The sequence below is a fragment of the Punica granatum genome, chromosome 7, assembly GCF_007655135.1.
Source record: "Punica granatum isolate Tunisia-2019 chromosome 7, ASM765513v2, whole genome shotgun sequence".
In the NCBI taxonomy this organism is placed as follows: domain Eukaryota; kingdom Viridiplantae; phylum Streptophyta; class Magnoliopsida; order Myrtales; family Lythraceae; genus Punica; species Punica granatum.
Genome location: NC_045133.1, coordinates 7,614,091 through 7,639,447, shown reverse-complemented (window position 1 = coordinate 7,639,447; position 25,357 = coordinate 7,614,091). Strand labels below are relative to the sequence as shown.

The 25,357-nt window shown below is 37.0% G+C and overlaps 3 protein-coding genes and 1 pseudogene across 4 annotated transcripts; 3 read left to right on the top strand and 1 right to left on the bottom strand.

Moving 5' to 3' along the window:
• Nucleotides 1-4,557: 4,557 nt before the first annotated feature.
• On the top strand, nucleotides 4,558-7,775 carry LOC116215306 (amidase 1-like). The gene is made up of 10 exons (XM_031550962.1): nucleotides 4,558-4,718; nucleotides 4,845-4,997; nucleotides 5,111-5,235; nucleotides 5,323-5,448; nucleotides 5,780-5,802; nucleotides 5,896-5,962; nucleotides 6,111-6,258; nucleotides 6,646-6,814; nucleotides 7,146-7,280; nucleotides 7,367-7,775. Exons 1-10 carry the CDS (start codon nucleotides 4,615-4,617, stop codon nucleotides 7,517-7,519), a joined length of 1,203 nt encoding a protein of 400 aa, XP_031406822.1. The 5' UTR covers nucleotides 4,558-4,614; the 3' UTR covers nucleotides 7,520-7,775.
• A 2,959-nt stretch (nucleotides 7,776-10,734) lies between these two features.
• On the top strand, nucleotides 10,735-14,242 carry LOC116215304 (mevalonate kinase). 2 transcript variants are annotated; one of them, XM_031550958.1, is made up of 5 exons: nucleotides 10,735-11,089; nucleotides 12,058-12,298; nucleotides 12,382-12,635; nucleotides 12,969-13,382; nucleotides 13,866-14,242. In XM_031550958.1, the coding sequence occupies exons 1-5, from the start codon at nucleotides 10,957-10,959 to the stop codon at nucleotides 13,982-13,984; spliced, it is 1,161 nt and encodes a 386-aa protein (XP_031406818.1). In that variant the 5' UTR covers nucleotides 10,735-10,956; the 3' UTR covers nucleotides 13,985-14,242. The 2 variants fall into 2 exon arrangements, with proteins under 2 accessions (XP_031406818.1, XP_031406819.1); XM_031550959.1 differs by lacking the exon at nucleotides 10,735-11,089 and adding an exon at nucleotides 11,682-11,960.
• Nucleotides 14,243-14,405: 163 nt separating this feature from the next.
• LOC116215307 lies at nucleotides 14,406-15,856 on the bottom strand (annotated as a pseudogene).
• A 7,620-nt stretch (nucleotides 15,857-23,476) lies between these two features.
• On the top strand, nucleotides 23,477-25,357 carry LOC116215233 (uncharacterized GPI-anchored protein At5g19250-like). Its single transcript, XM_031550867.1, has 2 exons — nucleotides 23,477-23,662; nucleotides 24,748-25,357. The coding sequence occupies exons 1-2, from the start codon at nucleotides 23,572-23,574 to the stop codon at nucleotides 25,248-25,250; spliced, it is 594 nt and encodes a 197-aa protein (XP_031406727.1). The 5' UTR covers nucleotides 23,477-23,571; the 3' UTR covers nucleotides 25,251-25,357.

Sequence of the window (25,357 nt, the reverse complement as noted above, 5' to 3'; positions counted from 1 at the left end):
TGGGGTTTTGATTGAAGAATTTTGGAAAATGATGGTTGGATGATGTTGATGGAAGAGTATTATCTTGGTTGATTGAGAGATATTTTGAAGAGGAAGACAAGGAAAGGACAGCTAGGCTTGGATGGCATGGAAGAAAAAAAGAGGCCGTGGGTCCCATGGGCCTTGGAGGTGAGTCAAGAAAGCTCAGGTCTCGGTTGGTCGTGCGTTCGAGGCCCATAGTTCAAATGAATGTCGAATTGGCGATGTGTGCGCGAAAACGATTCAAATGAGCCAAAGATTTCCTAATTATGCATAAGGAAATGCTCGGGAGGTTTTAGGGCTCAAAAACCGGTTTTGCTCGTTTCATGCGGTCAGAGCAAAGTTAGTCATTTTTTTGAGAGTGTATCTCGTGTCTGCATTCCGCGTTGGTTGTTTTGACATCATTCGACGGAATTGTTAACCAATAAGCCGATATTGCAAATGTGGAACCGAAAACATCTTAGAAGTCTGCAGTCGGATTTCTCATATTACTTCCTGAGTTGCTTGGGTGAGCCGGAGATCACTGCGATCTTCGTTTGTTGAAAATCAATCTTGAAGGACTGTCAAAGGGCATTTGGAGCCATTATGGAGATCTAGATGATTTGTGTAGTTCAGTCTGAGGATTCTACATTGAGCCTTAGGATTACTAGCACTGTATTGGCCATCCACCTAACGTCAAGCTTTTGCTAAAAGAACTTCTGGTTATGGATTTGTGTTAAAAGTAACGTTTTCTGCTACTCGGAGGTCATTCGTGAAACTGAAAGCAGTTATGCAGTCTGATTTGGCAAATTGCGTATGACCAGGTGATGCACACCAAACTTAATGGACTGAAGTTGCTCGAACCTAAATTAATCGAATTCGTTGAACTTTTAAAAACCAGGAGAAGTATAATGGAAAAAGGACTATTATATTATAATAACATTAAATCAGAAAATAAAAGAAAATAAATAAATAAATAATAGAAAGAGAAAAAGTGTGGTCACGTTCGGTGGAAAAATCTAAACTCAATTACACTGCGGACAGAGCAGAAGTATTCACTGAAACCAAGAGATTACGATAGATATCACACTCGTATTTCTCAGCCTCCATTACAAGACCCAATTCGAGAAGAGTCACTCGATCCTCTCAATTCTCACAACTCTCTAACTCTATATATCCTAAAGCCTCTAAGAGAATTATCGAGAATTTCTTAAAAATATTTGACGTGATATGTAATTTGTCTTCCAAGACTCTTTCCATATTTATAGGCAAGGCATCATTCCTAGTATCAGATATATATTATTAATATCCCTAGGGATATATCCTAAAATATCTCTCTAAGGAAATTATGAGTTGCCATGAAATCATATCAAAAAGGAAATCATATGGCGAGATATTTTCTCTTGGCCAACTGTGCCCAGCATGGAAAAACAGTGCCTCGACACTAGAAAACTGATGCCTCAGTAAAACTATGCCTCACTCTTATTAGTGCCTCAGCACACTTGACCGATTCCTCATCCTTCTCTTTGGTCGATCTCCATTCTTGTTTCCGGATCTTCAAGTCTTCGAGTCTCTTGTCGGGCTTGATACAAGATACCTCTAACAATACTCAAACAATATAATTTACCTTATTTCTGCTCTCCAGTAAAGTTTCACCAACTTCAGTTTCGTTTTTGGAGGAACGGCTGAAAGGAAGACATTAAAGTTATGATGTTTGAATATTGAGTGACTTACGATCGTTAAACAACGTCACCCTTCTTTCTTCTTCTTGTTATTTACTAACTTTTCTTTATGAGTAAGAAGAATTTTATGCTCCATTTGGTTTCGTATGTTAAAATCATAAAAATTTTAATTTTAATTCTAACTCAATATATTATAGAATAAAAATATATATTTTTCAAGTAAAAAATTTTAATTTTAACTTTAACTCAACACATTATATAATAAAAATATACATTTTTCAAATAAAAAATTTTAACTCAACACATTACATAATTATTTTTTTTTCACTACTAAAATCAAAATTACTTTCACTTTGAAATTAAACTCACTATTACTTTCTTCACATGGGAACTCAATTTGCAGGGAATCTCTGCGTGCAATTTACTTTTACAGAGAATATATCTACTACTTTGCAGAGTATAATTATTTCAACTATATATATCAACTTGCACAAATAAAATATACACATATATATATATGTATATATGTATATCAAATTCCATAAATATACAAAATATAGCTTAAAAATATTGGATAAGTACATTCGATTAGTGTCATCTATCATCTTTTTGTCACATTCAATATCTTATTTGTTTTTTTTCATAAAATAATTGATGTATGACCACAGGTCTCTTGAGTTCTTCTTTTATTAATAAAGTGGACACGTCAAAGGATACTTAGTACATTTGATTTCAAAATTAAAATAATTTTAATTTTGATTGTAAAAGGGGTAAATGATTATATAATGTGTTGAGTTAAAGTTAAAATTAAAATTTTTAATTTAAAAAATATATATTTTTATTATATAATATATTAAATTAAAATTAAAATTAAAATTAAAATTTTTATGATTTTAATTACGAAATGAAAGTGAATATTTTCCTTAACCCAAAAGCATTTGTCTCGACTCAAGCAGAACAATGTTCTTGCTCTTTTCGATCTTTTCGTCAACTTTTTGTCACATCTATCAAATTATTTATTTTTTTTCTTATAAAGTATTTGAAGGCATATATTATATGTCTATAATGCATTCATCTTTCACTAATAGAAAAAAAATTATACATTTTTCTTTCTCATTTAATTCAATGGATCATCTTTCCTCACTTCATATCCAATAATTGCACAATTTCTCCAATTGACCGGCCATAGAAAGTTGAACATCGGTTAGAAATAAATAAATAACGGTGTTATCGGCCGTTAGGGTCTATATTTTGTTCGTTACGAACGTTACATAATGCCATTACGGATGATATTTACGTGAAGCTAATTCTCCCTGATATATCAGCCTATAACGGTATCAAACCCGACTGATACCGCTACGAAATGGCCGATACGGTCACTACATATCGAGTTTTAAAACCTTGATCACGAATGACTTCCAGCAAGAACTCGTCCATGGACTTCAGGTCAGCAAAATCAGGACGTATCTGCTAGTGAACACAAATCAGACTCCAAGAAGAAGAAGACGAAGAACACCCAAGCGCCTGAGTACGTCGAGTGCCACCCCACAAAGACCCCGATGGAGAGAGGTGGGCCCGCTGGGCCTCGAGTACTTAATCTTATTGCTTTCGTCTCTATTGATTAATCGTTCCTTTTCAATCCCTTTTCTGTTTTATTTGTTTCTTGATCAATGTTCTTCGGTGGTTCTGTGGTTTTCAGTCCCTGTGCAATGCGTGCATGATCAAATATAGGAAGAGGATTCGGGGATTGCCCGGCCCGAAGAATTGGGTATTGAAGAAGTCCGAGTATAGTGGTCAAAGAGTATGAGATAGTTAAAAGAAAATCGCAGTATGTCATGATAAATTAAAATGGATTTTTTTCCCAACTTGAGTTGGAGAACCTTTCTTAATTTAAAGTGATTTTGGATGTTCTACCCTAAAAACAAAGCCTCGAGTGCAAGTCTTGTATTGCAAAAATTTTACGATCGGGAGAAATCTTTTCCTTTGTTGGCCGATATTACTCAAACCTATATTGATCAGATCCGTTGAACTTTCGAAGATCAGGTGATACACACCAAACTTAGTGGACTAAAGTCGCTCAAACTTAAATTAATCGAATTCGTTGAAATTTTAAAAACTAGGATTATGTAGTTCTGCTTCCTTCTCTTATACTTCATGTCCAAGGGGCTGCAGATCATAGTCACAGTTGATTGAATACTATCGTCAAATGTAGAACATGTTGTGTGATCATTCCAAAATCCCAAATAATACCTTAATATTATTTGTGATCACTGATCAATAATATATAATACATATAGTCTTATAGTCTTATGACTCTTATGCACTGATTTAAGGGAAAAAGCAGTTTTGGTCCTCAATCTTTTACAGTTTTGCTATTTTTTCATCTTAAATGTTTTTTTTATTCTTGTCATGAGTGTTTTGTATTTCAAGTCACTTTGTTTAGAGTACAATATTCTGAGGTTGAGGCAGTAAAATTGATGTTGTATTGATCTATGGAACGGAATTGCTAGTGATTGAATTTCATTGCAACACAGAGTTTTAGACTGACTTGCCTACAAGTGCAAGACTAGCGACTCCCCACAAACTCGAGCCCATTACTCCTTGGAGAATTCGAAATTGACCTGAATTCAGGAAGGCTTGTCCGACTCTGAAGCGGTCCCAAGCTGCCCGAACATTAGAACCATCTCGTACAAAGTCCTCACGTGACTTGATAATTTGGAGGAAGGAAGGATCGACTATCATCCTCAAAATAAGCCAAAACCTAAAACTTCAGGATGTATTTTGAAATATCAAAGACTTCAGGGCGCAAATTGAGTTCCAATAGGACAGAGCCATCCCCTCCAAGACTGTCGTCGTCACTACTCACTAGCAGACTCTCCTATAAATAGAACAGCTGAAGAGGAAGAGGAGAGGAGAGAATAAGATAGTGTGAGCAATGGCTTCTGACCATGGAGCTTTCATGACCAAATTCATTCTCCAGCCCGCCAAACCCTCCCCCGGTCTCCCACTGAACGGCCTCACCTTCGCCATTAAAGAGATGTGAGTTGAGTCCCCGCTGTTTTATCCAGCTCCCCGTGTATTCCTTTATCGCCTGTTACTTGGTTTGGGCTGCTGATATTCTGTCAATATGCTGTTGAAAAGAGTGATTTATGTGCTGGATTGCAGGTTTGATGTGGAAGGGCAAGTCACCGGGTTCGGCCACCCCGAGTGGGCGAGGACTCACTCGGCCGCCTGCTCTACGGCTCCGACGGTGTTGGCGTTGTTAGAAGCAGGTGCCACATGTGTTGGTAAAACTGTCATGGATGAAATGGCTTACAGGTTCGTAGCGATGGATCGATGTTCGCCGTCTTTATATTCGAAGTATTATTGTGTCCTTGTGATGGGAATGGTGGGGATGGAACTGATGAAGATGAACGATTATCTCGTGGCAGTATAAATGGGGAGAATAAACATTACGGCACGCCGAGAAATCCATGTGCACCGGATCGGATACCCGGGGGATCGTCTAGTGGGTCCGCTGTTGCAGTGGCTGCCAAGCTTGTAGATTTCTCTCTAGGTAAGACTGTTTCCCCATTAGGAAATGTATTGAACATTAGTTTGTCGTCAAGAAGTTAATTTAGACTGAAGGACACATTTGCTGCAGGAACTGATACTGGTGGAAGTGTAAGAGTTCCCGCATCGTACTGTGGAATTTATGGATTTCGGCCTTCATTTGATGTCGTTTCAACCAGTGGTGTTATACTAATGACGCAGAGTTTTGATACAGTGGGTAAGACTTAAGGCACTTCTCCTTTTCCATTAGAAATGGTACCTTGGATTTCGAAAGATTAGAGAGGAGATTACGGACTGAAGAAGACGGGGAAAACTTTAGTGATTTTATGCTATTTCTTTCGGTTTCTTCGCCCTTAATTTTACTACATGATGTCTTAAATCAATAACACAAATGTTTATGCTTAGTTGCTGATACATGAAACTTCCTTTAACATATTTCGATAACCTTGGCCGGTTTACGCTTGGTAAAAAGCTCTGCTATTGAGCATCAATTTATTCATATTTTTTTTATGATTGGAATACCATTTAACGATTATGTCGTTCTCCAGGATGGTTTGCTAGAGATCCCAAGGTACTGAAACAAGTTGGAAATGTTCTTCTAAAATCGCCTCAGGTAGATTATGTCTGACCGAGTCAGATCATTATTGCGGAGGATTGTTTTCAGCTTCTAAGCATCCCAGCAGATCGTGTGGCTCAAGTTCTCGTGAAAGCCGTAGAGAAGACATTTGGAGGTAACCTTATTGTCCAGCACTGCAGTACCATAAAAAGGAGAGGAAAGAGTTCACATATATGATATTACCTAGAATCATCGAATTACGCGTTCAAGCCAGTTTGTTTCTTGTCAGGTGAAACTATCATTTACCGTTGAATAAAATGCAGGTAATGTTGTTAAGAAGACCACTCTTGGGGACTACGTGAAGGATAATGTTCCATCCTTGGACTGCTTTTTGAGTAAAGAAAGTGATGAAAACATCTATAACATACCATCCCTGGCAGCTCTTTCTAGTGCATTTCGATTGCTTGAAAGGTACAGATCTTTAGCTTCTTTTGCCTTCAACTGGTTGTAATGTCGATTTGATCATGGCCCTGTGGTGCGGTGCAACCCCAAGGCCTGCCCACAACTGGGCGGGCTTGGACTTAGGACCTTGACAGAAAATTCAGCCTTGTCATGTATATCTTTATTTTTTCACAAACTTTCAGTAAAAAGAATTATCAGTTTTTGGGATTGGATGACCCTATGAAGGCCTGTGCCGTCAAACGGGCATCCTTGGGCATAGGGCTGGGCTTGGCTTGAAAATCTGGGCGTGGATCTACCTGGCCTAGCCCATGATCTGGTCTACTCCCGAATGCTCCTGTTTGACTGAGTGAACGTGGAAATAGTGAGGAGTTATTGAAACTCTTCTTTCAAGCATAGGTATGAATTCAAGACTATCCATGGAGAATGGGTCGAGAAAGTCAGACCCGACTTGAGTCCAGGAATATCGGAACGGATCTGGGAAGGCATCAGAATGACAGAGGAAAAAGTCGACATGTGTCGCTTGGTGAAGAAAGAATTTCATGCTGCTCTCACTGCTTTTCTTGGGGTACTTCCTGAAATATCCTCTTGATCATTAGTATCTAATTGTTATGCACTCATTTACCATAGGAAGTTCAGCCACTGATAATTTACAAGACTATTTTTGTTCAATTTGTCCTAAAAGTTCATGAGTTTGTTTCTCGGAGCTCGAACATTTAAAAGCAAATAAAGTGGTCAATATAGTTCCTTGTTCAGAAGCCCAAATTACTGCATTGACCATGCTAGTTCCTGAAGAACATCACGAACTTCTTTTCTCTTGTTAGAAAAAATTTTCATAGACTTCATTTAAGTTTCTCGAGCAACTATTTTGTAAAATCAACAAAATTTCTTGATTACAGGATGACAGCATTCTCGCGATCCCCACAGTTGCAGGGCCTCCGCCTAAATTACAGACGGATCCATCCACTCTCGAAATATTCAGAGCAAGGGCATTTAGCTTGCTGGCAATTGCAGGAGTATGTGGATTCTGCCAGGTATTGCTCTATCCCTCCACTTTATAGACTGCAATCTCTTTCCCTCGTAATGTTGATCGGTTTTACATCCTCGCCACATTTCGCAGGTAAGCATACCTCTGGGAATGTACGAAAATTTGCCTGTTTCGGTTTCCTTGCTTGCAAAACATGGCTCAGATGCGTTCCTGCTTAACGTGGTGGAGACCCTGTATGATTCTCTTAGAGAGGAAATCTCCATCGCTGAGAAAGCTAGTTACTGAATCAAGACGCGCTCTTTCTCTAGAATAATACTTTCCTTCTCTCCAGAAGGTGTTCCGCTCGCTTGCGGTATTTGGCTGCTCGATGAATAGCCTCTGTTGAAGTAGCGCACGACATGCTTAGTATTAAACTGTGATATTGTCAATGTATGGAATTTCAGTTGGAAGGGTGTACTTTGTGAGGCGTGAAGCTTTGTTCGGTCTGTTCAAACTTATCTGCCACTTTTAAGCCAGCAACTTGATTGCTTTCCTTACAGTTTACCGCATATGGGGCTTAGGAAGCCCATGGTGGCAATGATCTGGGTCGAGAAAAACATCGAAAAGAGGTGTCGGATGGTAATTTGTTGCGATGTCTAAGTAAAACTCGAGGATTGTCACCTCCCATTCGGGAATAGCGAACGTCAAATCGGGAGCTGAGCCCGTGCAGTAGGCACATAAATAAGTTGGTGGGTGAGCCCAGTGGCATATCTTCCTTCTCTGCAGGTCAAAATAAAAAAAAAATGATTCAAATGAAGATTTTCAGAATGTGGTGTGATTTTAAAGTTAAAATCACAATAATTTTTAATTTTAATTTTAACTTAACACGTTGTATAATAAAATTATATATTTTTTAAATAAAATTTTTTAATTTTAATTCAATATACTATACAATAAAAATATATTTTTTAAGTTAAATTTATAATTTTATTTTATTTATTTTTTTCATAATTAAAATTAAAATTATTTTAATTTCGAAATCGAACGCCCCGTCAAAGTTGATGACTTTGCAATTTGATGGGCTTTTGACCAATGAGAAAATTGATTTTGGCAGCGTCCCACTCCCATTAGATAAGAAATCCCACGCGCTCCCAGTGAGTGCTGGGCGCGTGATCAAACATATGATGACTTTCGTCGTGGGGAGGTCCGACCCTCCGACGGCTGCACCGACCGTCCCTCAATAGTTTGTAACCAATAGGAGAAAAAACGTCTCTCTCTCTCTCTCTCTCTCTCTCTCTCTCTCTCTCTCTTGTATGTTGTTACTTTTAATTTTGGAATGGGCATTTTATTATGATAGCATTTCTTCTTTAAATTATTAAAATGAACGTTCTTTCAAATAGATAATATTCATTCCTCCATTTCAATTTACTTTTATATAACTACCATATGTTTTCTGTTAATTTCTTATATCTAAATAAATATATAATGATATTTTGGTAAGTTCATAAATTATTTACACTCCTCCATATTTTGAAGTTCACGTTCCTTCGTATTTTGATGTCCAAAAATAATAGAAATATCATCATTTTTCTCTCCTTATTATGATATAGAAGTAGCTTCATTTAATTTCATTTCGGTATATCAAAATTAACATGAAGGTGGATAACAATGGACACCGCCTATAATCTTCTAAAATACTAATGGACATCCCCTCCTTTTTGATATGCATCATGCTACTCGGAAATTCAGTGCTACTCGAAAGTTCAGTGGTCCTTGACCAATCCAATTCGAACAGGTCCCTTACTTTTAAAATAGGACATATATTCATCGAGGAAAAAAAAAGGACATGTTACACCCTTGCATTTGTTGACATGGCACCTATTATAACATCACATATCGGTGGGAGGAGGGACACCCATTGCCCCTCTTTTTTAAAAATTATTTCTATTTAAAATATTTAACTTAGCCTGCGAGGTGTGATCGAAGTAGAGTCCTACCACCAATCAACCTACCTTTCTCTCTTCAAAAATTCTAAGTAGACACAATATATTCGATGTTGCTGACTCCCGTAGTAACCATTGTCTCCTATATGGGGTCACTATTACGTCTGAGGCTAGGTAATCTCGCCTAAGGCGATGGTTGGTGGCGAAGCCCCATCCACCAGGCAAGGGCCTACATTTTTCTGACACGACACGATAACATAACATGGATACGATATTGAATCAAATGGGTTCAGGTTTGGCTAAACGTTTTCCAGTTTAAAGGGGTCAAACCCGCATAAGTCGTATAAATAATAATGTTTTGAGGGGTTGAACTGTGTAATCCATATAAACACGAATATACCCATTTAGTTGAACGTATTTTATCATGTTACTAAACTTACTAACATATTTAACCATTTATGAGAGTATTAGTTTTCGGCTCATGAACTTAGATCAAATATGTTGTGATACTTTCGTGGGCATTTGATTTCAGAGTAGAGTTCCACTCCATGAAGTGGAGACAAAATAATTGAGAAAATTTATTATTAAAACATTGATAGTAATAATTATTAATAAAAATATGTGAGAAAATTTATTATAAAATTGGAGAATTTTTTTTTTTAAAAAGTAATAAATAGTTGTAAGTATTTAATATTAAAAAATTAGTTGTAATAATTGTTAAGAAAAAGTATATGAGATAATTTAGTGTTAAATTGGAGAAAAGTATAACAAAGAAATGATTGTGATATTGAATTTGAAGAAGAATAAATTAGAGTAGAATGGAGTAGAATTTTAATTTTGAAACCAAACAAAACCGAATTTGGATAATGAGTGTGGTTTTGTTTATTAGTACTTTATTATGCTAATTTTGTATAGTTATCACTATATTTACAACTCGGTTTTAATTTATGTTTATCGATTTTAGTTGTGTTGCATAAATTGATTCATTTTAGGCATTCGTATTGTCGCACAGGTATGCATACATGTTCACAATTAGCCACGCTTAATTAAACGGATTAAGTAAGTAGATCCATATTAACCCGAAAATAAATAGATTGTGTCTGAATTTTCAATTTTTGACATGTTTAATAAACGTATCGTGTTTAAATTTAGGCATTTTTTACGCAAATCGTTTTAGACCAACCCTCGTAGACATGATACGACCCAGATTACCAAGGCTTGCTCCCCGTAGGCGCTCCCCCTATGTTTTTTTAGTTTTTTTTTCCCCCCTAATATTCAGAAACTATTTTCCAATTTTTGAAATTGCAAGATGGCATTATTTGGAAAGCTCAAGTTAATGACACAAGTACACGTACACAACTACACCCACTCCCCATGTTCACCAACAAGCAGACGATCCAATTCCCTTCCCCCTACTGTCCCGCGTTTCTCCCACGCGCCAACGTGTCTGGATTGGGAAGATGGCGGGGCCCCACCCTCGGGGTCCGGTCAGCCAAGAACAGCCCGCAAAGAGAAAATCAATATTTCAAAGAAGAAAAAAAAAACAAAAAGGGGAATATAATTCAATGCCCATTTTGCCGACTTCGTATTAGTCTCCGCCATAGTAGACGAGGAAACAAGCACAAGCTCTCTCTCTCTCTCTCGAGCTTTAACATTACGAACAGTTCCTCTCTCTCTCCGACACCCACTTCGTCGGTTCGTCCCTCTCACATTAATCAACCAGAAGAAGATAGATCATTGATTCTCTCATCATTCCAGTATCTCAAGCGACGGAGAGAGTCCCTTTCTTTTTTCCCTGCAATGGAGGTGACGGCGAGGGCCCCCGGCAAGATCATCCTCTCCGGCGAACACGCGGTCGTCCACGGATCCGCCGCCGTCGCCTCCTCCATCGACCTCTGCACCTCCTGCACCCTCCGCTTCCCCTCCCAGACCGGTACGCTTTGCATTTCTCCTTCATCCCGGGTGATCGTTTTACCTGTGATTTCATTCACCCGATTTCTCATTCCCTTTGTCCGTTTGGGGGGCGAGAACCGTGCACCTGGTGCATTAGGTTGCGAGTCTGTGGTTGGCTCCGAATCTGTTCTGCTTGTTTGTGATATAAAAAGGATCGGCTGATTACAGTTTACATCTCTGGTGCAACCGATGCCTCAGGTTTTAGAATTAGAGCTTGTGTATTAGGAGAATGAATATGATGCGCGTTCTTCGATTGGAGTTTTCAACAGTTTATGGTGATTAGCTTAAGCTGTCCTCGTTTTCTTGAACTCGCCTGAGACTGTAGGTGTATTTTCCATTCTGAAGTGAGAGAGTATTACGATTGAAATGCAGCAATGTATTCTTTGTGTATCTCAATCTTACCGTGATGACTAGGATAGAATCGTTTGGTTTGTCAGCTCATTGTTCTTCGTGCTGAGAGTGACAAGGAGAGGGTGGCCGTGATGCATTTTTTATTTTCCGAGGTTGTCCTGTATGAATTCCGAACACTTGGCTGAATTCAATTCTCACCTTTTAAGTGCTGAGAGTGACAAGGAGAGGGTGGCCGTGATGCATTTTTTATTTTCCGAGGTTGTCCTGTATGAATTCCGAACACTTGGCTGAATTCAATTCTCACCTTTTAAGTGCTGAGAGTGACAAGGAGAGGTTGTCCTGTATGAATACCAAAGGGTGGCCACAATGCATTTCATTCCTATCCGAGTTTTCTTCAGATTTTGGCTGAATTCAGTTCTCCCCTTTTAAGTGTGTATCTGACTTTTGGCTTGTTTGATCTCTTTTGCCAACGGGCATAGTGTTGATGGATCTTGATTCTGGTGCTTCCTGTTCTTCCTTTTGTGTGAGTTGGTTGCTGTTTCCTGATACCGAGCGTAATACTTTTTGTTACTGACTCTATCGGTGTTTCTCAAACAGAGAATGATGGTAACCTTAAGCTCCAGCTCAAGGACTTGTCGTTGCAGTTCTCTTGGCCAATTGAAAAGGTTAAAGAAGTCCTAGGGGAATCAAATAATGTCGACTGTTCAAAGCCCATTTCGCCCGGTTCACTCTCGTCAAAGTTGCAAGCTTTAGTTGAAGAACTGAATATTCCCGAGGCAAAAATTGGACTTGCTTCCGGAGTAGAAGCTTTTCTCTGGCTTTACACCTGCATTCAAGGGTATCAACTTGCTAGCTTGTGTGCTGTGAAATTATTCTTGCTGTGTTCTGGCTAATATTTCTTCTGTTGGTTTCTTTCATCAGATTCAAACCTGCAACAGTGATTTTTGCTTCTGAACTCCCAATAGGCTCAGGCTTGGGATCATCTGCCGCATATTGTGTTGCTCTGTCAGGAGCATTGCTTGCTTTGTCTAGCAGCGTAAAAGTAGATGTAAGCCAGCAAGGCTGGCAGGGATTTGAGGACGATGAGCTCACGTTGCTGAACAACTGGGCTTTTGAAGGCGAAAAGATAATTCACGGAAGACCTTCAGGGATTGACAATACTGTCAGCACTTATGGTACGGCATTTCAGTCAAAGATGAACTTTTCCTTTTCAATATCGCTGATTAGAGCTGTGCGGTTCGTATGAACCACGAACCTTTTGCTATGGAGAACCCCTAACGATGGTGCTTTTGATTCTAATATGCGATGTCCCATAACAATGATTATGACAATCATGAAAGTCAGGTGTTGTAATTGATTTGATCCAAGAAAATCTATATGAACAAGATCTATGTTGAAATATGCCACTCACATAGGCAACCTGGGTGCTGTGAAGATCTTCCCTTTAGTCTGATAGCTTGTCCTCGTTGACTGATGTTTTCAACCTGTTTGTGGTGTTCGTTTCACAGGAAACATGATAAAGTTCAAGTCAGGGAATTTGACCCGTATCACATCGAGCTTGCCTCTCAGAATGCTTATCACTAACACAAAAGTGGGGAGGAACACAAAGGCTTTAGTTGCTGGCGTTTCCGAGAGAGCCAAGAGGCATCATGATGTCATGACTTCTGTGTTCAGCGCTGTTGACTCTATCAGCAATGAACTTTCGGAAATCATCCAATCACCTGCTCCCAATGACCTTGCCGTGACGGAGTTTGAGGAAAAGGTTGGTGAGTTGATGGAAATGAATCAAGGTTTACTCCAGTGCATGGGGGTTAGTCATGCCTCCATTGAGACAGTTCTTCGGACAACTCTCAAGTACAAGCTGACTTCCAAATTAACTGGAGCTGGGGGTGGAGGCTGCGTGCTCACATTGCTGCCAACCCGTATCCTTTCTCTTATATTTACTGTTACTGACCGCTTTTAATCTTTATTGGTAAGTCACTCCATTGACATTCCCGTCTATAACTCGATCCTAAGCACTGTTTCATTTGAAGTTGTCAAGAACTTCAGCTTTGAATCGATGAACCGAGTCTCATTCTTTATGGTCTAATAATGCTTAGAAAATCGACGAGCCAGGTCTCATTGTTTGGTCTAAAAACGAAAACAAGCCGGAGAAAATTTACCGTATGAAATTGTCACTGTTTACCATGGCAATATCGTTCCACCTTGCTTCCATTCAAATCCTCTTGACCAAGAAAATCCCACTGTGAGTCAATAATAGCCTCTTGGCCCGAAAGAAACTTGGGATAGTTGCACATAGGATGTGGATCTCATCATGTTAGCCACTGTTGTTACTCATCCTTGTGTTTTTATCCTCTGGATTTTCTCTTCAATGTGGGACATTTTCCTTAACTATTATGAACCAGTGCTATCAGCTAACGTTGTGGACAAAGTCATAGCGGAGCTCGAGTCATGCGGGTTCCAGTGCCTGATCGCCGGGATCGGCGGGAAAGGAGTCCAGGTTTGCTTCAATATTTCATCATGATCCTGTTAACCCGGTAAAAGGAAGAGATTACCAATCCAATTGTAAGTCTCCTGCTTCATATGGTTTGTATGTTTAACTTATTCATAGATCAAGTGTACTATTGCAATCGAAAAGATACCTTCAGTCTGGCTGTATCAAAGACAGAAGTTTATCATAATGCACATCAATCTTGTGCAATTGGTTCAACAACATTATCTGTTCGTCGCCTTTCATTGGTTTGACTACGGTGAATGTTAAATCATTGTGCCGGTTTGACTGCGTTGAATGTTAAATCTTTGTGCCATCGGTTCGGGAACATTAAGTACATACAAATTTACTGCCTTCGACAACTATATACTTTTATTGGTTCAACATGCAGAGTTCTATTGGTTCGACAACATGGTTGATGTTCGATGGGATAGGGTACCCGTGCACACCTTGCTTAAGTACATACATGTCTATATATATATATATATATATATATATGCATTTATACAAGTAGATTAAGTATTATAGATTATAGGCTATATGCTTCATTGCACACACGTAAAGAGCACAACTCCCATCTCACTTGGCCATTCCCGATGACGCCACCTGCAGATGAGATAAAAGAACAAATTCATTAATAATTTCAATTTATGAAATATATAAAGAAAATAATAACAATAAATAAAATGGAAACTAGATATGTAGGGAGCTGAGCTGAGTTACCATTGGGGTGGAGAACCTGACCAGTGATGTACGAAGAGCAGTGGTTGCAGGCTAAAAACACGTAGCAGGGGGCCACCTCTGCCGGCGGCCCCGCTCGCTTCATCGGCACCTCGGACCCAAACTGCTTCACCTCATCCTCGGTGAACGAGGCTGGGATCAGCGGGGTCCAGATCGGGCCCGGGGCTACGCCATTGACCCGGATTCCCTTGTTGACGAGCTGGAGGGCAAGCCCACGTGTGAAGGCCACGATGGCCCCTTTGGTGGCCGAGTAGTCGAGCAGCTTAGGGCTCCCCTGGTAAGCCAGGACCGAGGTCGTGTTGATGATGGCACTTCCTTCTTTCATGTGCTTCGCAGCATGCCTGCAGTTCCAATCTTATTACGTTACCTGGTCATGAAGAAGTGGGAGTAGATGTTCGTCCTGAACACCCTTTCCATCCGAACCTCATCTATCTCCTCAATCGTGCTGCACTCGTATTGCTCGGCCGCATTGTTAACCAGGATGTCAATCCTCCCGAAGGCATTCACGACCTCGTCCACCACCCTCTTGCAGTTCTTGTTGTATCCCAGGTCCGTCGGGATAGCAATCGGGTCCTTGGCATCACGCATTTTTGCATGCATTAGCTTGTCGAGGGTATCTTGTGCGTCCTTCTCCTCCCGGCCCTTGACATACGTGAAGGCCACCATGGCGCCCTCCAGCACGAAGCAGTGGGACACGGCTCTCCCGATCCCGGAGTCACCACCGGTCATGAGGGCCACCTTCTCCTGCAAAAGAAAATAATTTTACATGCAAAAGAGTTATACACTGGCCGGACAGCATGTCTCACTCGAACAAATGAATCAAATGATATATCCATCTGCAAACGAATGAATGTTGGACGGACGGACGCGAAGCTCATCAGAGGGCTTGTAGTCGGGGCGGGTGAAGTCAAGGGGTGGGTTCCATGACATGCTCTTTGCCCGGCTGCACCTCCTGCCTCTGCGGCCGGAACTGAGTCCCGTTACCTGAAGCCATGGCGGCTCTGCTCTGCTCTGCTCTGATCTGCCCACTCTTTGTCCAGCAATTGACAATTCGAAGTATTGATCTGATCTGGGAGTGTGTGAGTGAGTGCTTGTATACGCATATACATATACACTGGGGCATTTCGGTGGTAATGGATATATACATGCATACAATTGTAGTGGGTCTATTGTACCATATAACTTAACGATTATAGATATTATTAGATTTATTTTAATATTTTTTTTATTTGAGGTATTTCAACATTGCAATTTTTGTTTCACGAACTATTCCATGAGATTAGATGGTGACATTAAATTAACAACGTTGGAATATCTCAAGTAAAAAATTAACGTTAAAATAAATTTAAAAATATCTATTAATATTAAATTATATGGTGCAATATATCTATTATTGCATATGCAATCAAAAGCTGATCATCCTTCCTCATTTAAAGCTGGTGCTGGGATTCGCGATAGATGGAGAGGAGGGCGGAGACATGTTTGCCACGTGGTGCAACGTGGCATTCCCTTCTGAACTGGCACTCAGGTGGGGCAGCACGTCTACTTTTTGAGCATTACGTTGTCAGATTGGTGTGGACGAGAGACTTCTGTTTTGCCTCGGAAGAAAGATCGACCGGTCTCGTCGTTTTGAACAATGTTGCGGGTCGAAAACTTTTTCCATCAGTTTTTCGGTTTATCATACTAATTTGTATAATAATGAATGTAGAATATAACTTAAACTAATGATGAAAATTTATTGAATTAATTTCACCTAAAGGTACGATTTTTGTTCGAATTCTCAATTCTAACTCGATCTTTTAAAAATAATACAGAATTTAGTCTTAAATCTAACACGCCGTTAAATATTCCGTCAATTTTAACGGTATTGATTGATTAGATATTAACGGTGTCACGTGTTGTCATATTATTCGATGAATGAACCCCATTTCTTTTGTTTAATACAAATAATTCTGAAAATAGGGGGGTGGGGGGCGGTGGTGGGCTCAATTGCGGCCACTATCCCACCAATTGGGGTCGTCGGCCATCACAGAGGTCGCTGTTGACCCCAATTAGAGGGGTGATGGTCGCAACTGAGGCCATCATCACCGGATCGAAGGAAACTCGAGGCCGCCATCATCACCGGATCGAAGGATACTCGAGGCCGCAATTGAGGCCACCACCGCCGGCCCCGCAAGCCCCCTCATCTCTTTGTCTTCGGTCGATCCTCTCCCTCCCTTTTTTTTTATTTTCAGAATTATTTTTATTAAATAAAAAAGGTGGGATCTACTCATCGAATAATAAAGCAACACGTGATACCGTTAATGCTTAGTCAGTCAATACCGTTAGAATTGACGGAATGTTTAACAATGTGCTAAATTTGAGACTAAAACGAAATGTCGTGTTTTTTTGTGCTATTTACAAAAAGTCGTGCTAGAATTTGAAAATTTGAGCAAATATCGTGCATTTTTACGTGATTAACCCAAAATTATTGATGCACCTAGATCACCATATCAAGCTCAATTCTTCATTTAGACAAGGTAAATAACACGGATCAAGTTCGTAAACAGATACCCAAGGGAATTTGATAATATTATGATAATTGATGATAAGTTCTCAAAATGAGGATTATAACTCGTATGTATACTAGCAACCATCTAGAAACTCCCACATTAACTTCAACTACCACATATGTCAACTAAAAGCAACTATCCCATTGAAAATCAAAATAAGCTAAATATACTAAACAACCCACCTTAATTAGAATTTAGTCTTCCAAAATCATAATTAAAGATTCAATAACTACTTTATCAACTTCATTAATTAAAAAGTTGACTTCCCACAAGTAATCAGCCTCTGACTTCGTGCCTTGCTGCTAGGTCAGAACCTTTGAATTAGCACGGTTTGGCTTTCGAAGATTGGACTTCCAGGCGCTCCATGCTTGAAAGACAACATCAAGACATCTCCTTATTCCTTTCCATCTTACGAAAAGCCAATCTTGATACGTCCAAATCTGAGCATGTAGACTTACTTGATCCTGAGCTTCTTGAATTCTATATGGCCCAAAATTCGTTCTTGTCACTTGTAAGATCTGGATTGATAATATATATTAGGAACTAGAAAAATGGACCCGATTTACCGTTGCAATCAAATATCTTATACATATTCAAGAATCCTAATAGAGATTTCTTACTATCTCTATAAATATCATTAAGGTACATCTAAACTTATAAGTTTAATTTTTCACTTTTCTCGTACACACTCTCAGTTAAACATCAGATAGGGAAAACAATATTCCCTCCCGTTCTTCCTCTTTTTGTACGTCGTTCGTGAAAGTTCAAGACTCATAACTTGAAGACCAAATAAGTACATTCGACTAGTCTCATGTATCATCTTTTTGTCACGTCCAAGCATCAGATAGGGTTCTTTCTTTGTTCATGGAGTGGACACCTCAATGGGTATTTCAATTTTTTTAACCCATAGGCATTTGTCTCGACTCAAGCAGAATATTGTCCTTCCTATTTTCAATCTTTCCGTCAACTTTTTGTCGCATCTATCAACTTATTTATTTTTTTCTTAAAAAATATTTGATGTACATGTATTATAAGTCTGTAATGTATGCATCTTTCACTTATCCAAAAAAAAAAAATCTATACATCTTTCTTTCTCATTTAATTTCATGGATCATCTTTCTTCACTTCATATCCAATAATTTCACAATTTCTCTAATTGACCTGCCATAGAAAGTTGAAAATCGGTTAGAAAATAAACAAATAACGGTTGTATCGACTGTTACGATTGATATTTTGTCCATTACGGCTGTTACATAACACTGTTACGGATGATATTTACATGAAACTAATTCTCCCCGATATATGGTATCGGACCCGGCTGATACTGCTACGTAATGGCTGTTATGGTCATTACAGACCGAGTTTTAAAAGCTTGATCGCGATTGACCTCTAGCATGATTTTGTCCGTCGACTTCGGGTCAGCAAAATTAGGACGTATCTGTTAGTGATTACTGATCAGACTCCAAGAAGAAGAAGAAGATGAAGAACACCCAAGTGCCAGAGTGCGTTGAGTGCCAACCCACGAAGACCCCGATGGGGAGAGGCGGGCCACCAGCCCTTGGGTACGTAATCTTATTGCTTTCGTCTCGGTTGATTAATCGCTCCTTTTCAATCCCTTTTCTGTTTTATTTGTTTCTTGATCAATGTTCTTCGATGGTTCTATGGTTTTCAGTCTCTGTGCAATGCGTGCGGGATCCAATACAAGAAGAGGAGCTAGGGATCACTCGGCTTGGAGAATCAGGTATTGAAGAAGTCGTCCGAGGATTGTGGCCAAAGAGTATGAGATAGTCGACTCGGAGAAAATCGCGATCTGTCAGAATAAACAAAGGGCATAAAGAAGAAAGAATTGAAAATAATAGTCAAATTATTTCAAATGTTATATAATTTATTTCAGGATACTCCTTGAAAATTATTTCAAATGTTTTTTTTTCAAGCAAAAAAAAATGAACGTTTTTACCAAGTTTTTAAAGAGCCACTGGAAAATAATGAGGCTTTTTATGATTTTGTAAAAGAACTTTTTTAACAAAACTCTTATGGCAAACAAATTAATAGATTTCATATAAAGTGAGGATTCAACTTATATTTTTCGGTTACAAAGGAAACCAATAAGTATGGTATAATAAATAAAAATCCTAATTGTTAATAGAGAGATACAAGTAGTCCCATTGGATATCGACTGAAAACTTTTAATTACCAAGCGGGAACTTGTGTTATTTTGTTACACCCTCCTATTTTAAGTAAAAACTTACTAAATAATAAATCTTCTACTATTTAATTTAAAAAATGAATTCCTTGTTAAATAATTTATATCTCTTCGATTTTAGTAGAGTACCAACAAACTCTAGAAAGGGAGTACCAAGAAAAGCCTACTCTTAAGAGAGTGAGGATTCAATGTATTGATCCAATCATTTTTTTTATTATATTTTATATGTTAAAAAATATATAGGTATTAATAGATTTTATTTAGTTTATGTAAGTAGCCCTAATAGATTACTATTGATTAAGTACTAAACTATAGACCCTATAAGTTGTATGAACTAGAAAAGAATCGCCTATTCAATTTTCTAATTTACTTTTTCTTCTTTTCTTTTCTTTTTGCATCCTTACAAAGTTTTTTCTCTATTATCTTCTTAATAATTTATCTTCTTACCATCCTATCTTAAAAAAACATATGTAGAACTTTTACTTCTTATTTTCAAATTGAATTCTCTTTAGTTATTTTCTCAGGTTGACATAACATCCATATAGAGAGAGTGCTTATCTAAATATTCCATAAATAACCCAATTATTGAAAACTTCATATAAATAGTTAATCAATTTCAAGATATTGTTCAATAAACTGAAATATCTAAATTGAAACTCCTTAAAAATTGAAAGTTTTTCTTTTCACGAGTCTAGATTTCATAGCTCATACACATGTACTATATTGCTCATGAAATATAGTCAATAATTCAAGAAGATGTTTCAACAATACAAACATGATACACACACACATATATATAATCATGATGACATTGTAATAATAACTTTAATGACTAATATTAAACATCTAAATAAATTTATTCATATAGTTCAACAATTTCAAATTGATTCAAATAATACTTAACTAAAATTATTATTATCCCACCACAAAGTGCGAGTTCTCTTTTCCTAGTATTAAGCTAAATGAGAGTTCATAACGAGAACTCTCTCATTTAGCCATGTGCCATTTTAAGGTAATTTCTAATAAATATTTAGAACTTTAAACTCATTCTTTTCATTATTAAAAAAGGAAAACAAATAATAAGATAGTAGGGTATTGGTATATACAATAAAAATATAGATTAGGTTGTGGGGCTTTTAGAGGGACACATTCTCATTCTTATATTTATACTAGTTTATCAAACCCGTGCGTTGTATGTATTTTATAAAGAAAAATTTATTATAAAAATTTAAATATCAGAATAATAATTTTTATAGATTTATAATTTTTATCAACATGTAAAAGTTTATTGTTTATATTGTTTACTGTGGTAAATCAAGGCATTATTATGATAGAAAAATATATATCAAATATATATAAAAAATTCTTAAATGAGGAAGTCATATAATATAAACACCATTGCAATTATTAAAATACTTTATGGGGAAATTTATTTAATATTTGAATACTTTTAGATCAAATTGTTAGTTTTATTTGGCGAAAGAATAATACTTTTAGAGCTTATTAAAATTTTAAAACTTAATTATTTGCTTGTTCTTTGTTATAACTGATATTTCATCTATTAATTTTTATAAATTTGAAGACTTTAAGATAAAATGACCCAATCACTTCAATTAAACATTTACTTAATGGAACTTTTATAAGATTAATTATAATTCTCAAAATTTTAAATTGATTTTAAATTTAAATAATTATATATGACAATAAGTGATAGAAAATCTGAAATATTCTCTTCTTTAAATATTTTCTTCACATTTATATATATTGTTATTAATTATCATACTATTATCTTTTAATTTCTATATTATATATTAACGTATGAATTAGTAATGAATTTATTATTTTGCCTCTATTTATTAAGGTTTCGTTAACTTTATATATACATATATATATATATATGTATGTATGTTGATTATATGTATATCAATAAATTTATCAAACCGTCAATAATACAAACACTTGCTTGACGTACTACTTGTTCATAAAAAGCTAAATGAGAGTTCCGAAGGTTTTGGAAACTCTTCTTTTACCATGTGTCATTCTAAGGTAATTTCTAATAAAATATTTAAAACTTCAAATTCCTTTCTTTCTTCAGTACGTATTAAAAAAGAAAACAAATGGAAAGATAATATATAATAAAAATATAGATTTATTCACCGAGAAAAATATAGATTCGGTTGTAGGGCCTTTAAGAGGGATATGTTCTCATTCTTATATTTATATTATATTTATATCAATAAATTTATCAAATTTTCAATAGTACAAACACTTGAAGCACTATTTTTTCACTAAAAATGAATTTTCAAAAAGATAAAATAATTTTTTATTTATGTTTCTTAAAGGATCATATATTAATTATAAAAAAAAATATGTATTATTTTCTTATTTTCATTAGGATTATTTTATATTTTCAATTTTTTAAATTTCACAATTTTCTATAAGAAATATTTTATATAGAACTACCATATATTTTATCATATATGTTTTCTAAATCAAACACATAATACGCGTTTATATTCTCATTAATTAATTTTCAAAATATTACTATATCCTTAAATGTATACATGTATTTTATGAAAGAGTATTTATCTAAAATGGCCCATGGTTTGCCCGTTTTGTCAAATCTATCATATGTTTTTTTTGTCAAATCTATCCTATAGTTTACTTTTTACATCAAATCTATCCCGGCGTTATCTTTTTCGTTGACATCTAACGGTTGTGTTGGCGTGGCGCCTACGTGGCAAGTGTGGCCCACTATCTCTCCACGTGCCACGTCAGCACGGCCATTAGATATCGACGGAAAAGATAACGCCGGGATAGATTTGATGCAAAAAGTAAACCATGGGATAGATTTGACCAAAAAAAAACATATGATAGATTTGACAAAATGAACAAACCATGGGCCATTTTAAGTAAAAACCCCTTTTATGAATATATTTTGATAATGTGACATTAATATCAACAAATAAAATCTAAAAATTGTTGTTTAAAGACTTTAGACCTATGCATCGCATATCTAAAAGATTGTTCGGTGTCGATTTACCAAAAAGATAATTCTGTTGTTAATTAACTTAATTTTCATATATATATATATATATATATATATATATATATAGTAAGCTAACGGAGTGTTCCTAGCTCCTTTTAACGATTGTCACTCCATAAAGCATCGTTAAAAAGAAAATATTTTTATTTTTAAATCAAAGATGATGTAGCATGCACACTCTCGTCTAATAATCAACAGGTTGCAGGATCAATACTAAGTGAAACTACATGTATTCATTTATTAACTATTAGGATTTCTATTTCATTGTATTATACTCTTGGGCATCCCTTATAAATGAAAACAAAAATATTTTAAAACTCTTTTCTCTCTTTTTTATTTACAACAGAAGGAAAAAAGGGAACTTTTTAAAAGGAAATTTCTAGAGGTTGAACACTCTACTTAATTTGATCCTCGAGCATCAGATGACATTTCAAGGATTTAATCTTTTTGACTTTTTCAACCAAATAATCTTTACATTGTTATTTAATTATCTTTTTTACTATCAAATTATTCTTTATATGATTCTTGCTGTAATAATCATCAAGAGAATGTAATATGTGAACTTGCTAAATTTTTTTTTTTAAAGCTTGTTAAAATGAAAATAATTTGCCTTCAATAAATTAAATTACAGTTACTTAAGTGAATATGAAATTAGACATGACAGAAAGACTATAACATTTTGTAACACTTTGAGGCGCCGGCCTCAGCAACTACTTTTTTATTCTTCTTTTTTCTTTTAAAGAAGCATCTCGATGGAAGTTTTAAAACTGATAGAATATAGAACAAAAATAGAGCTAGAAAATATATATGGAGGCAAAGCAAGATTGAGATTTCGACTGAAGGGAGGGGGGACATGCATGTCATGCAAATGCAAGAGACAGATGGTGAGGTTGCATGTGTACTGTCAAATGTCAGGGCCAAGGATCCGACATCTGTCACCCCCGACAGGGCGATTCATGCAAATACAGCCCCAGCCCCAAAACAAGACGCACTCCCACCCACCAAACTTCTCATTGTTGTCATCGATCATCCATCATCATAATCTCTGGTTCCTTCTGGCTGATCTTCTTATACAGCCATGTCGAAGCACTCTCTCAGTAAGTTTGGGTTTGCGTTTGGTCTTCTTGTTCCAGCCATCCTCCTCCTGCCCCATCCCGTGGCCTGCGATGGTATGCGTCGTCTTGTCGCAGCGTATCTAATCTATATTTGTCCTTTGCCATTTCCATGCTTCTTTGCCTAATCGGTTTTGATCTATTTCGGTTTTGGTTTCATTTTATCGTCTTCGATCGATGGTTCGTGTTAGCTATTAATGTACGTGCTTTTGGGAAAATATTAAGATTTTAGGTACTACAATGGAAATATACACAAAAATCTGGCTAGAAATGCGTTGAAGCAGTCTTATGTCGGAATAAATTGCGACTTCGATAATTTCACTCCTCATTTTGGCGCATATTTGGCACTGTTATGTCATGCAAGTTCTGCATCTTGTTTTTGTTTGGCAATGGAGTTGAATCATACTCCATTTAATTCTAATTTTTATCTTTTTTCTTCAATTTAAGAATAAATTGTCTCACATGTTTTCTCTTAATCGTTATTACAATTAATTTTTTAATATTAAATTATTACAATTATTCATTACTTTTTCCTCAAATTAACAGCACAATCTTTTTTTTTTTTTTTTTCTTTAATTTAATATTAAATTCTCTCATGTATTTTTTATTAACCATTATTATTATTAATTTTTTTAATAATAAATTTCTCAAACTATTTTTTTTTTGGTCTTCCTCCCGTCGAGTTAACTAGAATCATACCACTAAAATCATACCTTACTCCGTTACCAATCGTCACCTTAACTATTTTAAAGTGCCGATGGTCAAACCTAAGTCAAATCTAGATTAGTCTAGTCGCCACTAATTGTGCTTCCGGATATCAAATATTGCAAACTAAAAAGTATTGCTAATTGAGTTGAAGGCATTATTGCGTTTATCTGGCCTTACAAATAGACAGCTGGGGCTCAAGATGTAAGAATCTAGCTTTATTTGACATTCTTAGGAAGTCTTAAAATCACAATTGATCTAAGTAAAGTGAACTGCTTCTATTATCGGTTAAAAATTGGGGGAAAATTGTAGAAACCATATCATTGCTAATTTGCCGTCTTATGTGATTTTTTTGGGGTATGTTTTTTTTTTTTTGGGGTGAAATTTGTTATTTGACATGAAATATCCTGCTTCCATTCTATAAATGAGCACTGCAGAGGACAGGGACAACCTCCTTCAAGGCATCAACAGCTACCGGACTTCCCTCAACCTCCTGCCCTTGGCAAAGAATGACAGGGCAGGCTGCCTCGCGGACGGGATCGCAGATCAGCTCGAGGACCATCCTTGCGTGGCAACAACCACAGCGAATGCCATCCCTGGGACAGGACCGCAGCTCTCCAACTACCCGAACCTACTCTCCAAGTGTGGCATCCACATTAACAACACGAGAGACGGAGTGATCCTCCCTGTCTGTGTGCACAACCGAGTTCCCACCCTAGTCTTGACGAACTACACCCGTACGGGCTATGCCGGGTACCTGAATGACTCGAGGTTCACTGGAGCTGGTATTGGGGTGGAAGACAACTGGATAGTGGTGATCCTGGCGACCAGTACTCAGCAGGGGAGTTTCGCGAGTGGGAGCAGTTTGGGCTGCGAGTTGAGCACGGGTTTAGGGTTTATATGTCTGGCGATATTGGGGTTGATTCTGTACAGCCACTGAGTGGCATCTTCTTTACTTTTGCACTTTCTGTTGGTATGTATGTATGTTTTCGGGAACAAAGTTCATATTTGTTGTGTAACGTAAAGATATGCATCATTTTCTCTATA

Bases quoted from the DNA above. Each gene is read 5' to 3' on its own strand.
- LOC116215304 (XM_031550958.1), top strand. From the start codon at position 10,957: ATGGAGGTGACGGCGAGGGCCCCCGGCAAGATCATCCTCTCCGGCGAA. The intron at 11,090-12,057 runs GTACGCTTTGCA...TTTCTCAAACAG, and splicing joins CCGCTTCCCCTCCCAGACCG to AGAATGATGGTAACCTTAAG. The intron at 13,383-13,865 runs GTATCCTTTCTC...ATTATGAACCAG, and splicing joins GCTCACATTGCTGCCAACCC to TGCTATCAGCTAACGTTGTG.
- LOC116215306 (XM_031550962.1), top strand. From the start codon at position 4,615: ATGGCTTCTGACCATGGAGCTTTCATGACCAAATTCATTCTCCAGCCC. The intron at 5,236-5,322 runs GTAAGACTGTTT...CATTTGCTGCAG, and splicing joins GCTTGTAGATTTCTCTCTAG to GAACTGATACTGGTGGAAGT. The intron at 6,259-6,645 runs GTACAGATCTTT...TTTCAAGCATAG, and splicing joins GCATTTCGATTGCTTGAAAG to GTATGAATTCAAGACTATCC.
- LOC116215233 (XM_031550867.1), top strand. From the start codon at position 23,572: ATGTCGAAGCACTCTCTCAGTAAGTTTGGGTTTGCGTTTGGTCTTCTT. The intron at 23,663-24,747 runs GTATGCGTCGTC...TGAGCACTGCAG, and splicing joins CCATCCCGTGGCCTGCGATG to AGGACAGGGACAACCTCCTT.